Source organism: Manihot esculenta, chromosome 16 (genome assembly GCF_001659605.2).
Source record: "Manihot esculenta cultivar AM560-2 chromosome 16, M.esculenta_v8, whole genome shotgun sequence".
Lineage (NCBI taxonomy): Eukaryota > Viridiplantae > Streptophyta > Magnoliopsida > Malpighiales > Euphorbiaceae > Manihot > Manihot esculenta.
In genome coordinates this window covers 30,602,112-30,619,472 of record NC_035176.2, presented here as the reverse complement: position 1 = coordinate 30,619,472, position 17,361 = coordinate 30,602,112, and the positions used below count along the sequence as shown (strand labels likewise).

The window sequence follows — 17,361 nt, the reverse complement described above, 5'->3', positions numbered from 1 at the left end:
ATAAATTTATGTTTTTATCAAAAAAGTTGGTAATGTTCTGAAAAGTTGACAAAGAAATTCAATTTGTTTTTACTTATATTTTTTATTATCATTATTTTTAGTTTTTTTTTTTATGGTTGCTAATTTTCAATGTGACAAGTAGCTCATCACGCCACTAGGATGTAGAAATTTAAATTACGGGTTGAATTTTATTTTTTAAGTAAATATTTTAATTTTATTTAATTTATGAAAAATATTTATCTACATATAAAATTTTTAAAATAAAATTTAATTTCAGGTAGAAAAATAAAAAAATTATATATATAAAAATTTATAAATTAAATTAATTTAGTCATATTAAATATTAAATTTAAATTTTTAAATTTTTTTAATATGAATTAATTAAACTACTATATATTAAAAAATATTATTTTATTTTAATATTTTGATCTATATTTAAAATTTTTAAAATTTAAAATATAATCGTGAACTATTAAATTTATTTTTTATTCACATTAAATAGTGATATTATTGATTGTCCTCAATAAAATTATTATCATTTAATTTCATTAATTTTCTGAGTGTAATTAATAATATATATGATCAATTTAATATTTTTTAATAAATAAATAATTTATATTTAATCATCATAAAATTTATAATTTTATATGTTAAATGGGTTAATTTTAATTATTATAAAATTTACGTATATCTTAAATTAATAAATTAAATAATTAATAAATAACTCATCTTATAAATATTTTAAAAATAAATAAAAATTAAACAGAACATATATTAAAAAAATAGAAAAATGATATAAATTAAGATAGCTGCTTTAAAATTATATTTGTATTAATACTTCATTTATAAGAAAATTATTATTAAATTTTTGAATTTTTAAAAATTTTACTAATTCACATTTATAAAAATTATTTAATTAAACGTTTATATATTTTATAAAATTAAATTATTTAGTTTATTTATTAAAATAATTGTTAATCAGTTTATTTTATTTTTAATTAAAGAGAATAAACGATATAAATATTTAAAATATATTAATAAATTTATAAAAATTAAAAAAAATTAATTGAATAATTTTTAAATAAAATAAATTAATAATGTTTTAAAATTTTAAGAACTAAATGTAATTTTTCTTTTATTTATCTATAATTAATAATAATTACATAAATACTCTTATAAAATTTTAAAAAAAATTCAGGCAACTATGGGGATTGGCTCTAAGTGAGTCCGTGATTGTCACACAATAATATATTTGAAGGATGATTTCAAAAGAAATTCCTTTGAAAAAATAAGAAATATAAGTAAAATTAAAAAAGAAAATTTAATTGTATGGATACAAGGAGGAATTTTATGCATCCTTGAACTTTTTTAAAATTATAATTATTTAATTTTTTTGAAATAGAATAATTATTTAATTTTAAATTTTATAAAATATAACTATTAAATATTTAAATTTTATGCATTCTCCAGGATCAGCTGCTGGAGTTGCTCCCAGCCCAGGCCCATGTAGCCATGTATAAGGCTCTCTGGGACGAAGGTGCTCCCACTTCTGATAATTGCTGCAATTGATTTGATGGGATTCCTCTGCATGAAGACCCCCACTGCTTTGGCCTCATTTGCTGCCGTAGAAAATAACATCTTCGGTTTCAGGTTCTGCAGGAAACCAAGGGCATTTATCACCGGCAAAGTGATTCTATTATCAAGTATTTTTATGATTTAGATTTTCTGTTTTGTTCAATTCTGCTTGGTCTTGATTTAGGCCTTGTTTGTGTTAACCTTATTTCATTACTATATTTCTATTTAAAAATAATTTAGAATATTATCCCTGCTTTAGAAGCGGCAGCAGCAGCAGCACACGGTTGGATCTAAACATAACATTCAAATCAAAGATAAAATAAAATAAACAGAAATGTAAATTCAAAGTTCAAAGCCCACCACTCATAAAAGACTGAAAGACTTGTTTTGTTGGAAAATTTGACAAACACATGATTTAGACATTTCTACTTCTTAGAAATGTCTATAGGAAATTTCTCCATAATTGGATAAATCAAAAGGATAACAATAATTTTTATTTCAAAAAAAATATTATTTTCTCTTATTATATTGTGAATATTTTATGTTATCCATTTACAAATTACAATTTTAACATATGAAAATATAAAAGAAATAAAAAATAAATAAAATGATAGTAATAATCATCGACGGATATTTATGTAATTTCATAGTTTGGAATATATTTAATCTTTTTTTTTTTTGGTTCAAAATGAGAGAAAGAGACTATTCAAAATTCAAATTATTTACTTTGATTATTATTAGTCTAACATTTTTTTTTCAGTACAAAATAAAAATGTAAGATATTTATTTTGATTTATATAATTTAAATTTAAGATTTAACAATTCTATAATTTTTTTTTCCTTTTATTCAACATTATTGAAATTGAAATCTGCAAGAGGCGGCTTTGTTATTTATACATATAATATAATACTAGTTATTTGATTTCTTAGGGTTTTAGATTATACCTAATTTAAAATTGATTAACATATAATAAATTAATCAACAAACTCATTTGATTGATTGAATTTTTTAATAATTTTTTTATTTTTTTATATTTTACTTTAAATATTTTATAATTAAATTAAAGTATTTTAATGTTGTTTAAAGTTTAATATCTATATTAAAAAAATATAATATTAATAAATAATTAATTTAATTCTATTTTTTTATTTTTTTTATAAAAATCGAATTAAGATAAAATAATTTATAATTTTTTGAAATTAAAAATTAAATTGAATCGAATAATTTATAAAATTGAACTGAATTTTTAAATTAATTTAATCCAATCAATTGTTTTAATTTAAATTAAATACAGCTTATCAAAATTTGAATTACAGAAATGTGATTTCGAATTTCCTTAATTTAAGGGAAAAAATATAATAATAAATAATCATAAAACTAATTTTCAATTTTTAACAATATTTTATACCATCTTAAAAGTTTTAAATTTATTATAAAGTTTTGGTATAATAAATATTTAATGTTATATATATGAAAAGAACAATGAAATTCTTATCTCAACTAAAAAATATTATAATAAATTGTTTTTTCCTATTGTCAGTGATCGTAATTAAGCAGAATTGATCTTTCTCTTGTGTTTTCTTTAAAATATTTTGTTAATGATATATATACCTACTATTATACAATAATCGCTTAAATAATATTATATTTGATAATAGAATCACATACCAATATATAATTTGATGATGTTCTATATTTAAAAAAAAAAAAATCAAATATTTCAAATTCACTTCAATTTAGCTCTTCGTCAAGATTGACTTCAATTTAGCTCTTCGTTAAGATTCGTCTACTTTACAGAAATCAAATATTCACAGAAGATTACTATTAGCAACTACAATCTAACAGACCTCTTTATATCTATAATTACAAAATTTTTAATTAATTAACCAATAAAATTTTTTATTAATAAATTGATCATATTATTTTTAAATTTTTAATAATATTATAATTAATTCCGTCGTCTTAACGTATAAAATGAAGAGAGATAAAGAAATATATTTTGCCTCTTATTCAAGATGTAATAAATATTCAGAGTAAAAAGGTTGTGTGAAATCTGTTTAAGAGGGGCTTATATAGCCTACAGCTCACGTGAAGTATAACACGTGTGAACAAAGAAAGCTATAGAAAAGTCCCTGCTCATGCTTATAAAATGACATATGACCACACACGACCACATGATACAACAAATCAATACAATAGATTAGACTTTTATCTTGCATTTTCTATGGAAAAGTTAATGATTAGAGAAATAATAAAAATAAAAATATACAATTTCTTTATAAATATTATTGAATTCTAAATAATTATATTATATTTATTTTTTTTAATTTATTAAAATATAAAAATAACTGTCGTAAGTATCAATCACTTCACATCATTTTTTTATATGTTATTCAATCACAGCATAGTTTCATTCTGATTAAACATCAACCACTTCACATTCTCTTTCTTATTAACCAATCACAATATAATTTTATTTCGGCCGTATCAATATATATTTTTATTAATTGATAATCGCACATAATAATATTAAAATTTGTTAAGAGTTTAAATTAATCGAAGAGAATTAATTTTAAGAGTCTGTATCAACATATAAAATTTAAATAAACCCACGATATCATTTTTTAAAGGTTACTAATTTTTATATAAATATTTAAGAGAATAAATAAAATTTTTTAATAATAAAAATAATAGACTTAATCTAGTTGTATGTATATTAATCTGGTAGTACGTGCATATGAATAGATCTAATAAATATTAAATTCTATTCTCTCAATTTTCAATTCTCATTTCAAAAAAAAAATATATATATAAATTAAACTGAATAAATATTTGCTGCTTTAATTGATCATGGGATAGCCACAAAAGCCCTTTTATCATAATTTTTTAAATATGCTATTGAAGAAAATATTTTCTTAAATATATTTACTAAAGAGTAATAAAAATTATTTTTAAAAATAAATTTAAAATGGTCACAACAATGCTAAAATACTTTTCTAAAAAGCTTCTTTTTATCGCAACATTAGTCGGTGTATTTTTTGGTATATGACATGACCGAATTTTTTTAAAATAAATATAAATAATATATATAATAAAATTCTAAATAAATTTATATTATTTTAGTAAATAATTTAAATTTTATATTAGTTTGGTAAAATTATTTTTTTTTAAACATTTTTTTATTAAGAAATCCAGGAATGACTTCTCCTCCACGCGCAGCACTAATTCCTAGTAAGGATATCCAATAAACTAGGTTTGTGATTTACATGCTTGACTGCCTTTTCTAAATATAGATAGCAAACCAAACTTTAGGGTTTGGTCGGCCACTCGACTTGACGCATACACTGGGACTTTGTTAGATTATCCATCTCTTGATGTTTCCAAGGATGTTCCTTGCTGTTGCTCGTTCGTGGGGTGCAAGTAGATAAATTTAAAACATTTGAAAAAAAGTAAAATTATTATTTAATTTTTATAATACATAAAAAATTTTATTTTTAACAAATATATTCAAATATTTTTAATATTTAAAAAAATTAATTAATTAATTTTTTTATTAATTTTATTATTAAATATTTTATTAATTTTTATAATTTTAAAAATTTATTAATTAATCTTTTAAATTTTTTAAAAATATATTAATTGATTTTTTCATATCAAATCATTTTAATTTTTTTAATATTTAACCGTTAAAATTAATTAATAAACTTTTTAATCTCATATTTTAATATAATTTTTAAAATAAAAATATTAATTAATAATTTTTTATAATATAAAAATAAAATAATAAATAAAAAAAGGAAAAATTCAAATATGGTCCGAGACCCTACTCTTGACAAAAAAAAAAAGGACCCTACTCCATCATAAGAAACGTGAGGACGCCCATATTTTACATATTTTTCTGTAATAAAATTATTAAAATAATTATAATTTAATCCATAATTTTTAATATAATAAATAAATTAATTATTAAATTTTAAAAATTAAACATTTAAATTATTTTATAATCAATCCATTTGGAAATATTGCTCGATGCATTTCCACGGTGAAAATATTTTTATTATTTTTTTAAGTAAATAAATTATATTTAAATACTTAAATTTTAATATAATTAATTAATTAATTTCTATATATTTAAAAATATACATTCAAATTCTTCAATTTAATTCTTCATTTTTCTTAAAAGAATCTTCAACTTTTTATCTATAATATTTAATTTAATTAATTTTTAATATTTTTTATTTTTTATTTTTTATTTATTAAAATTCTTTAATATTTATAATTTTAAAAATATGCTAATCACTTTAATTATTTTTAAGTGATATTAAATAATTTTTAATAAATTATAAATTTTTATAAAAAATATTTTAAAAATTTATATTTTCTAAAAAAATTTAACTATTCACTAATCGATATTTATAACAGGGTGAAGAACCGTACGATTACTAATAGTACGGATTAAATATAAAGAAATTTAAAATTTTAATTTTTTTTTTTAAAATATTAATTAATTATATTAAAATTTAAAAATTAAAATATAATTTATACAATATAAAATTTTCATTATATATAAAAAATTTAATTATTTATAAAAATATTTTAAATATTTATTTTTTATTTGATTGGTTGAATAATAAAATTATAAATAAAAAAATTCAATTTAAATAATTTAATTAAAAATTTAAATATTTAATTTTAAAAATATAAAAATTTATTTATTAATTACAATTTTTTAAAAATAGAAATTAGAGATTCAAAAATTAAAATATAAAATTTTTTAAATTTAATTAAATGTATTTACTTTCAAATTAAATATGTAAATATAATTTATTAAATAATTAAAAAATTAAAATATGATTTACCCAATTCATTAATAGTACGACAACGTCTGGAGTGTGGACCATGCAGATTAGATAAAGAGTGTTAACACGTCAGGACCAAGACGGGTCAACCACTACCTTTACAGCTATTTCCATTCTCCTGTCGCGAAAGTAATGAAAGGTCAATACATGGTGGTGAAGTTACAAATTCAACGCTCACTTTTAGTTTATTTTACTAAAATACCCATATGTGAATTAAGATAATTAATTATTAGCAAATTTAATTGGACTATCCTTCACTAAATCCTTCAAATTAGTGGTCAAACCTCCAAGTTTCAACCCCTCTGTTTCCCATGCATTCTTATTGGAGTGGAAGTAACACTTCCTCTCCGTTTCCACTTCCTTTGTGGTGTTCTTCTCACAAATATCAAGAAAATATTTTTTTTACCGATCAATAAACCTTAAAATTTTCTTTTAAATGGAGACGTGATAGATGTCTTAAATTTATTTAATACACTTATCATCAATTTAAATTTATAAATATTAAAAATTTTTAAGATATAAATAAATAAAATTTATTATAAAAAATAAATAAAATTTATTTTAGTATTTTTTGAATTTATAATAAATCAAATACATTGATAAATTATTAAAATAATATATATTTTTTAAAATTTTAATATCTTGGTATAGGTTGAAATTTTACTAAAAATATGCATAATATAGGAAAATATATTTAAATTGGTCGCCGTGAATTTATGGAAGGAATTTTGATATATTTGAATTTTTTAAGCCTCCACCACCGTAGCCAAATTAGGTGGGTAATTAATGGCGGCAAGAGTTTGATGTTTTTCTAAAATAAATTATATAAAACTATGATGCCCACCTATTAATACTATAATTTTAATACAAGTAGTTCAGCCTAATTAATCGAGTATAATTTTAAATATAAAAAATTATTAATATATTTAATAATTTTTTACTTTAAAAATGTATAAAAATTAAGTACAAATATTAATAAATTATATAATTAAAAATAATATTTTCCTTCTCTCACCACTAATATAAATATTATTGAATAAATAAATATTTTAATAATAAAAAAATCAAAGTGAATAATAAATGATCACCATATGACAGATTTGAATATCACTCTTTAATATCAGTAAGTCGAGTCCTTCATGATATAAAATTATCGTTAAAAAATAAAATCCAGTAGATTTTCATTAGGTTTATAATCAGGATATCTCTTATTTACTGTTTAGTATCAATCTAATTTTCAAGAGATTTACCAACTAACTCTATTTTTTTATAGTATAAAATCAAAATACATACAGACTTTAATGTACGCATTTTTACACACCTATTCTAAATTTAAACTACTTTTTTACTTTCATCATTCCTAATAAAGTATTAATTTAAATATCATAATAGCTATATATAGGCACCAACCACTTCACTATCTCTCTTGTAGATAAACTGATATATTTTAATTTATTTTTGACTACAGCACTGACAATTATATATATTAATTATTTTACTATTTATCATGCAGTCTGATTGATTATACTTCAACTTATTTTCGATTACATTACTAACAATTAACTAAAAACATATATATATTTTACAGATTGACAAATTATATTTCAATTCATTTTGGACCGCATCACTAACCATTAACTAAAAACATATAAGTATTAATTGTCCTAAAAAATTACTTATATATGTGAATTTAAAATTCATTTCATTCTATAATTTTTTACACTTTATTTTTTATATAAATTAATAAATAATTATTATTTTAATTAATAAATATTTTTGTATTAATTTTTTAATTATAACTTTTTAATATAAAAATATTAAATTTTATTAAAACGATAATAACATCCGATTTGAATTAAATACTAAAAAATTTGAATTTTCATGTATCGCAGAAAGTAACCATGTACGGCCTAACCGCGTCTGCTAATCAACGATATTAATTGAAGAATTTATAGGGTTTAGAGCTAGATTGATAGACATAAAACTAAAGAGGATCATAGTCAAAAATCAGAAAACGAATGTATCAAAATGAGGAAAATTAAATCTCTCAGTTTTGTTGATCAAACCATCAAGATGCATGGTCGTGATATTTGACCAATCTCAGTTGATTTTGACCCACGTTGTTTACAGTCACCCGGCTTTAATTTCTTTACCCCCACGCCGAGCAATAAGAAATTATATAATATCATTAAATGTTAGTAAATAAATGGGGATGGCATGTAAAATATATATAAGGGAAAAAAAGAGTCAACAGAGAAAAAGATATGGGAAAATAAATGCAGTAACAGGCAGGCAAGGCAACAGTTAGCTTAAAGCACTTAAAGCCAAGAAAGTCTTGGATGAAGCGTGTGCATGACCGAAGCCACGACCAAACCAAAAAAAAAAAAAAAGATTATTGACTGTCTGAAACAAAAACAAAAGACAACAAAATCCTAGTTCTTAAAGATTTCAAGCAATTTCGTGTTTTTTCATGGAAATTATACAAGCTTCCTTTCTTTGACCGCCCATCTCTTCTCCTCTCTAATTCTCCAATTTTTTTTTTTCAGTAAATTTATACGTTCTCAGATAAAAAAATTATAGCCTTTTTTGTATTTAAGCATTCACATTTTCAAAAGGGTATTCAAATTTTCAAGCTTTGAATCCATCAAAATCGTACACACGTCTCTATAACTCGTGGTCTTGAAGCTGGAAAAAAACTCATTAACCCGTTGAATATCATCAAATCTTCAATATTTCTTTTCATTCAAACTTATTTTTCTGCACCCTCTATTCCTCCAATTGATTTTGATTAGAGAATTCCACCACTGCTGCTTCGTGCACTGTCTTCTTCCAGCTTTTCGGCCACGTGTTTGAAGGTTCTAGTGGACCCCTTTCTCGCTATATATAAGCACGGACGAGTCCTCCATAGCCAGACATACATCCTATTTACTGCAAGAGAATTTGCCTTGGTTCGTTTGGATCTGTTTTCTCTGAGATACAACATTGATTCTTAGTCACAGGTAATACAAGAAGAAGAACAACAGAAAAGATCACCAAAATATATTGCTCTTGTCTGTTTAGATTACTGGGTAGATGAGTGTTTCATCATTATTTGTCTTTTTAATTTTTTTTTTTTTTTTGCATGTTTGTTTGTGTTTTATTATCTGGGTATTCAAGGGAATCAATTAGGTGTGGTGGGTCTTTTTTCTTTTCATCAATTCAATTCTGCCATCTGTTCAAACTTTGGATTTCCTCAGCAATGGATGTTTAGTCAACTTAGCAATCTTTGAATTGATTCAAAGCTAACTCTCTTTATTCTTTCATGTCAGGTGTCTTCATAAGATCAAACTCCATTAGTGCTTGAAAAATTTATGGGTTTATCGCTTTCTTTGCTCTATTCAGCCTGGGAAGAAGTCGTCCGACACAGCTTCTTCCGTTCAACATACAACTTTAAGCATGGTGGTATCCCCCTGAGAGCAGATAGCTTCAAGAGATCTGATACTGAAACTATGACCAACTCACTCAAGTCCAATACAAGAAGTAAAAATTCTATAAATCTGAAGAATTGCAAACCCGATAATGTAGTGCTTGACAGGAATTTATCATTCAAGACTCTAGTTCAAGACAATGGCAACTGGAATTCAGATATAGATGGATCAAGAAAAAAGCCAATGCCAGCTATTTCACTTCCAGAACCGGCGTTTTTCTTTTCGCCGAGGCCGGTCAGTGAGCTTGATGCTGCTGCAGTTAAACTTCAAAAGGTTTACAAGAGTTACAGGACTAGAAGAAACCTTGCAGATTGTGCAGTTGTTGTTGAGGAGCTCTGGTGGGTATTTTTTGGATTATGGTTTTCAATTTCTGAGACTTCCTTTGCTTGAATATTGAGATTTTGGTCTAATTTCTGAGAATGTTGCAGGTGGAAAGCTTTAGACTTTGCAGCTCTCAAGAGAAGTTCTGTGTCATTCTTTAACGATGAGAAACCTGAAACTGCTGTTTCAAGGTGGGCAAGGGCGAGGACAAGGGCAGCCAAGGTGGGAAAAGGATTATCAAAGGATGAAAAGGCTCAGAAATTAGCCCTACAACACTGGCTTGAAGCTGTAAGTCTTTTCAAAACTTCAATTTCTTAACCCCCATAAACAGTGGATAGAAGCAAGCATCTAACTTTTTTTTTTTCCTGTCTGCAGATTGATCCTCGCCATCGATATGGTCACAACTTACACTTGTATTATGATGTGTGGTTCAGAAGTGAGAGCACCCAACCTTTCTTCTACTGGTGAGTACTTTTTATAAATCTTGTTTGCTAACAGAGAAACTGCTCAGAAAGAACAAGAAAATTATGTTAGCTTTCAATACTTTTTTTGTTTCCCTGTAATTTACTGTTGTGAAAAATGCAGGCTGGATGTTGGAGATGGCAAGGAAATCAACCTGGAGAAATGTCCAAGGACAGTTCTACAGCGCCAGTGCATCAAATATCTTGCACCAGTAAGTTTCAAGCAATATTTCTCCAATTTATTTAATAATCAAGCCAATCAACATAGCTAATGAGAGTTATTTTTGCTGATATATTACAGAAAGAAAGGGAAGCATATGAAGTAGTAGTTGAAAATGGGAAGCTTGTTTACAGAGAAAGTGGAAAATTTGTGGAAACAGTTGAGGGTTCAAAATGGATATTTGTGCTCAGCACATCAAGGGCTTTGTATGTAGGACAGAAGAAGAAGGGAAACTTTCAGCATTCTAGTTTCCTCTCTGGTGGTGCCACCACTGCAGCTGGAAGGCTGGTTGCCCACAATGGAATTCTTGAGGTATTATTTTTAAATTTTACCAATGATTATTTATCTTTCCTATATTTGAAAAAAATACTAGTGCTTACCAAAATTTTTGTTTAATATTTCAGGCAATCTGGCCATACAGTGGTCATTATCACCCAACAGAAGAAAACTTCAGGGAATTTATCAGCTTTCTTCAGGAAAACCATGTAGATCTCACAAATGTCAAGGTAATTCTTGCTGGCTTCGAAAGATTGTGTTAAAACAAATGCACAATACACACACTCTCTCAATTGAAAATATTAGAAAAGGAAAATAAGAAGAGCAGCTTTTGCTTTCTGTTTCTGACACAAATTTCTATATTTTTTTTTCTAATTTGGATCGTAGCACATAACTTTTCAGATTGAGTTAGAATTCGACGCATAAGAAAATAAACCAAAAATCCAAGGAACATCATTAACTGAATTATCTGTATTTGTCTATGGTGGAACCATAAGGACATATTTGGATTGTAATGTTCTTTTTTTCTATGCAGAGATATGCAATTGATGATGATAGTCCTTCAAATGTTCTCCCTGAAGAAGAACAAAAGACAGAAACAATCATGTGTTCTGCTTCTGCTTCTCAACCCAACATTGCAAATACACCTGACATGGATTTGTCCACCAAGGAGAATACAGAGCAAGACAATAAGACTAACAATGCCAATGTGAAGGCAACTGTTTTTGAGTGGCCTGAAAGATTACCATGCAAGTGGACAACTGGGACTGGACCTCGCATTGGCTGTGTCCGAGACTACCCTACAGAGCTGCAATCAAGAGCATTGGAACAGGTTAATCTATCTCCCAGGGTGCCTCCTGGGACTTTTAGCAACTATGGACCAATCCCATCTCCAAGACCCAGTCCAAAGGTTAAGGTCTCCCCTAGGCTCGCATACATGGGAATCCCAAGTCCCAGGACCCCAATTCCAGTAGCCTAAGCCACTGGTGAGACAAAGGAATGGATTTTGCTCATGGATTGGCAGCAGATGGGGCACTGCTGGTGCTTAAATATTGATATGAATAAGGATGGATCAAGGGACTAACCCAATTCTTTTGTTTTTTTTTTCTCTTCATTTATTACTTAATTCTTTTGAGATGGCTTCACTGAGCCAACCTTTTTTTTGTTGAAATTTAACCCAATTTTTATGGCCCTTGTTTTTAATGTTGGGTTTTGTATATCTTTCTTGTATACGGACACTTGAGATAGTATTCATCTTTAGTGAATTCTTAATCCAGCTTCTGATATCCATTGTTAAAGTTTTGCTTTGAGGTTAGATCTTTGATTTTCTATGGCAGAATTCAAGTTTGAAATAATTTAGAAAACAAAACCACTTCAATCTTTCTCTATTCTTTTCTCAATACCTATATAAAAACTGGTTTAGGGAGAGAAAGATCAAAGCACTTCTCTTTCCCTGCATCTGTTGGCCCAATGGGCTTTTATTACAGATGAACATATCATTTTTCTCTCTATCTGCCAGCCCAAGAGGGAGGGGGGGAGGGGAATGGAGGTCATGTCCTCCAAAGCTTTTTTTTTTTTTTTTGCAAACATGTCCTTCACAGTTCGGGGCACCAAAACCGATCTCGAAGCAGAGATGCATCAGACTGAGAAACTAACTCACTGAGTCATCAAATCAGTCCATCAGGTCAGGTGTCATAGTAGAAAAGCAATAAAAGGATTTAGCAGACAAATACTTGTAATTATCATTTGCTGCTCAATGATCTCGTTAATCCTTATTGCTTGTGGCACCCAGCTGGCCAGCTACAATGACGATGAGCCATAAATGGGGCAACGCCAAACTGCCAAATACGAGAAAATCCAGAGGACATTTACCATATTTGCTTCTTCTGACTTGGAGAGGTCATGTCCACTATCAGACTCTGCTCATTTTGCAAACAAGCAGTAATCTCTAATATCTCACTTCAAAGTTCAAAGCTTTTCCTGTCATCAAATCCATAGCCTTTTGGGTATTAGGAGTCTAATTTTTCCAGTGTTTAGGGTTTGCCTTTGTAGGTTGCTGACTTCTTGTTCCGTCCTTCTCTCACTTTATTTTGCTGAACACAGCATTTTTCTCCTACCCAGAAAAGAAACAGAAAGAATTCAGTGCCTTAGAAGCTTAATATGTAAATCTACTGGATTGCAATAGCATTTGCATTCTATGCTTTCTTCTTATCATTACAAAAATTTCCAGTTCGGTGATTGCTTGATAAAATTCCCCAGAGAGGGATATTGCAACATTGGTCAAAAGCAATTGCCACAGATTGAATCAAGGGAATGCCGAATGCCTACCACCACGAGCAGTATCACATAAGATTTGTGACGAGACAATGAGGTGAGTCAGTAAGGAGTACTACGGGGAAAATTCTTAAAATATTAATTAAATTTAAGCTTTGTAGAGATTATTTTAGCAGGTACTTGCATCAATGGTGAGGACGTTTCAGTGACAAGGATAGGTCATCACTAGAAATTGTTAAACACTGTTTGATATAACGGACGGTTCAGATATTGAAGGGTTATTACTCATTAAGCAGATAGAGTGGTTGTTCCCCATCAACCAACCCGGTAAGAAATTGACCCAATATTGTTTTTGTGTACTAATTTTCTTAATTATTATCTAATTAATCAGCTACTTAATCTCAGTTCAGTACCTAGCCAATGAGGCATCTTCAGTATTCCTAGTTCAGCATATTTATTGAAGTCAAAATATTGGAGCTTTTTTTATTCTTTTTTAATAGGGACAAACTAACCCAAAAATAGAAAAATAAAATATTTTGCATTGAAAGCCTTCAAACAATCTCCTTTTATTGGAACCAACAGATCATCAGAAGAAAAGGTTCTGCAGTCTTAGGCAGGCAGCCTAAACTAAACCCTATAAGGATTCTTATGACTATTACATTGCACAAGGACCTGTTGTGAGCTATAAAGTGCCCTGGTGGAAACTTTATTTTGGTCTTGGTGGTTATGTATAAATTTCTCTCTGTTCCTTTCTGTGATATTTACTTGTGAGTTGTCAAACAGAAAGAGAAGAAGTTGGGTTCTGTATCTCTCTACTGTGCTTGAAAAGAAGGCAGAATCACTTGTCTTAGAAGCAATATCTCTCCACCAAGAGACAGATAGAAGGAAACTGCATTTTGTGTTTGTGTGTATATATATATATATATATTTATGTTTCACAGAATTTAAGTTGAATTTTCTTTTTTCTCCCCTTGTCTTTTTCTACAAATCTTTCAATAGTTGAGTGATCTGTGCTTGTCCTTTGGAAGTTTGTGTGACCCCAGAGCCAGCTCCTCTCTCATTTTTCATTTCTCACAGTCACAGACACAAAAAGAATATCATCATCATCATTATTGAAGCTTTTCTAACTAAGAAACATGAAAAGAAGAATGTGCTGTTTTCTAATGGCAACTCTGCAGATAATCACTTGTTATTCTGTAGCAAGCTGGCATTTTGCTTCACATGATAGGGTTCCTCAACAGGGTGAGCTGTTATCTTGTGCCTTCTTCTATTTATGCCTTTCTTTCCCAGCAACCAAAACCATTTTGTCTGGTTCAACTCTTTTTAATTAATAAAAAGGTTGATTTCACAATTGAAAATCTACACTTGTCCACTTCAGAAGATTACTTTTTAACTTCTTCATCCCATTATTCTCTTTTAGTTCACTCAACTTTTCATCACTTGCAAGCCTTTTGTGTCTTTCTGGTCTACTTAATACTTTCTTTCTTGATAAATCAGGCCAAATCCCACAGTTCCTGCAAGATGCTTTTGGCCCAGATCAGGTAATTAATCCTCTCTCTCTCTCTCTCTCTCTCTCTCTCTCTCCCTTTGTTGGTGGATCTTGCTTAGTCACTGCCTAAACTTTTAGGGGATTAAGAGCAAGGAAGGGAGAGCTTATGGAAGTGAACAAATATACAGAGGGCTAAGCAGACTTGGGTCAAGGCCACCCAACTGTGAGCACAAGTGTGGAGGCTGCACCCCTTGTAATGCCATACAAATACCTGCAACCAATGACCACAAAAGGCTTGAATATGCTAATTATGAGCCTGAGGGATGGAAATGCAAGTGTGGCACTGCTTTCTTTAACCCATAACTCATTGCAGTGATGAAGCTCTTCCCATTTTGTACATGTATGATTGCTTATTCACCTCTTTTCTTTTTTCTTTTCCTTGAAAATTTTGTGAGGTATAATAGGAAGAAATTTTGCTGGCCTTTAAAATGCTTGATAATGATTAATTATGTTTATTTTAGATAATGTTTGATGTGGGTGATTGATTAAATTAGGTGCCAACCTGACAAGAACTCCTAATTAATAAAGCCATATGAGTATACTACAAAACAAACTACAAAACATGTGGGGTTGCCCACCATGCAAAGCCTTCTTTTCTTTATCTTTCTACTTTTAAGCAATCAAATATGAACACTCTGTTTGGAGGATAAAAGTAAAGTTTCTTAGAACATAATTTAAAAAAATAAAAAAATAAAACTTTTCATTGTTGAGAGGATGTACTGCAGGAATTTTTAAAGAGAATTTGAATTGATTTGATGATTCGGAAAACTATGTCTCATTGCATTAAAAAAGTTTATTAATTATTCCATTTAAAAATTTATTGCTATTTACTAATGATACAGTAATATGAAGTAATATTTTAATATAAATTAAATTATATATATATTAAAATAAAAAATTGATTTTCATACTCTCCTTGCATAGATTGTATATGTAAAGCAATGGGCATAACTTTCACTGTTAACATATGAAATAGACCGTCTGTTCTTCGTTTTATGTGAAATAAATAATAAAAACATTATAATAAGGTAGCTTATGTAATACATAAATGTTAAAAAAAAATATTGTGTAGTTTTTATAGAATGTATTAATTTTAAGCTTGGTTTGTTAAAATAATTTATATAAAAATATTTTTAATTATAAAATAATCTAAGGTGAAAAATATTTTTTGAAAATCACATTTTCTATGGTGGTAAATCTAAAAGTTTAAAGTTTAAAGATGTTAACATTTATTTTTTATGAAAATAAAAGTTGTTAGTTTTTTTATGGGATTTTTTTATAATTTTATAATTTTTTATATTTTGATAACTGATTCTCGATCAATAGATAAGAATTAAAAGGAAATTTTTTATTAATATTTAAGAGTTATGTGTCTATGTTTATGATTAGCTTTTTTCGATTGTTTTAGAAAGTAATATTCAATGAAAGTTTACTTATTATTATGATTTACAGAATCGCAACAAGAACGTCAGTTTTGGAATCTTATTCAAACTTTATTTCGTAAAAACTCTATTCCGTGGTTTTGTTCGGAAGATTTTAATAATTTATACTCGAGAGATGAGAAAAAATAAAAAATATGTTTGCCAAATTATTTTATAGACAGACATTTGATGATTATTTTGCCGAATTATTTTATATATAAATTTAATTTTGAATGATTATAAATTTTTGTTAGATTTTAGAACTGATATTTTTGTTAGATAAATTCGTTGTAACGCTATTTTAGCTACTCATAATTTGATTAGAGAATTTATTTTTAGAATGATATATCTATTTATTTTATAAAATTTTATTAATATGGCGAGGAGTTTTGTTTTAAAAAATATTAAAATTTATATTTAATAATAAAAAAAATTATTATTTAGTTTATATATTATAAAAAATTACTAATTTATTTTTTAATTTTAAAAAAATGTTTAAATATTTTGTAATATTAAAAGATTTGTTAATTAATTATTTTATTAATATTAATTATAAGTATTTTATTATTTTAATCTATATAATTTAAAAAAATAATTAATTAATTTTTTAATATATTTAAAATTTTTTCATATTTTAAAATTAAGACAGTAATTGATGAAACTAAATAATAAATTTATTATTTGAAAGAAAATGTAATAAGGAGGCGAACCAGTAAAATCAGACGCGATTAGATCACATGACAAATACGCTCTCAGATAATGTCACGTGACAACAAGACAGCAAGGCTTCTTTTTCCCTTGGCTGGGAACTTTCGGCCCCGCGTACTTGTCAAACGTGGCTAAGCATCCTTCTGTTTCCGAATCACACCACCTTTATTCACTCTTAAACTTTTTATTTTCATAGCTTTTAAAATATTTTAATAATAATATTTCAATT

The 17,361-nt window shown here is 26.7% G+C and overlaps 2 protein-coding genes across 6 annotated transcripts; both read left to right on the top strand.

Moving 5' to 3' along the window:
• The first annotated feature begins 8,973 nt into the window (after positions 1-8,973).
• On the top strand, positions 8,974-12,590 carry LOC110603373 (IQ domain-containing protein IQM1). The gene is made up of 8 exons (XM_021741082.2): positions 8,974-9,434; positions 9,744-10,240; positions 10,331-10,511; positions 10,599-10,687; positions 10,809-10,896; positions 10,986-11,216; positions 11,309-11,410; positions 11,716-12,590. The coding sequence occupies exons 2-8, from the start codon at positions 9,786-9,788 to the stop codon at positions 12,157-12,159; spliced, it is 1,590 nt and encodes a 529-aa protein (XP_021596774.1). The 5' UTR covers positions 8,974-9,434; positions 9,744-9,785; the 3' UTR covers positions 12,160-12,590.
• A 144-nt stretch (positions 12,591-12,734) lies between these two features.
• LOC110603380 (EPIDERMAL PATTERNING FACTOR-like protein 6) lies at positions 12,735-15,463 on the top strand. 5 transcript variants are annotated; one of them, XR_006348927.1, is made up of 4 exons: positions 12,735-13,551; positions 13,631-14,696; positions 14,952-14,995; positions 15,082-15,463. XR_006348927.1 is itself a non-coding variant. In XM_021741093.2 (3 exons), the coding sequence occupies exons 1-3, from the start codon at positions 14,591-14,593 to the stop codon at positions 15,304-15,306; spliced, it is 366 nt and encodes a 121-aa protein (XP_021596785.1). In that variant the 5' UTR covers positions 12,735-14,590; the 3' UTR covers positions 15,307-15,463. The 5 variants fall into 5 exon arrangements, 2 of the variants coding, with proteins under 2 accessions (XP_021596785.1, XP_021596786.1); XR_006348928.1 differs by having other exon boundaries at positions 12,735-13,781; positions 14,037-14,696; XR_006348929.1 differs by having other exon boundaries at positions 12,751-12,864; positions 12,973-14,696.
• The last annotated feature ends 1,898 nt before the right edge of the window (positions 15,464-17,361 follow it).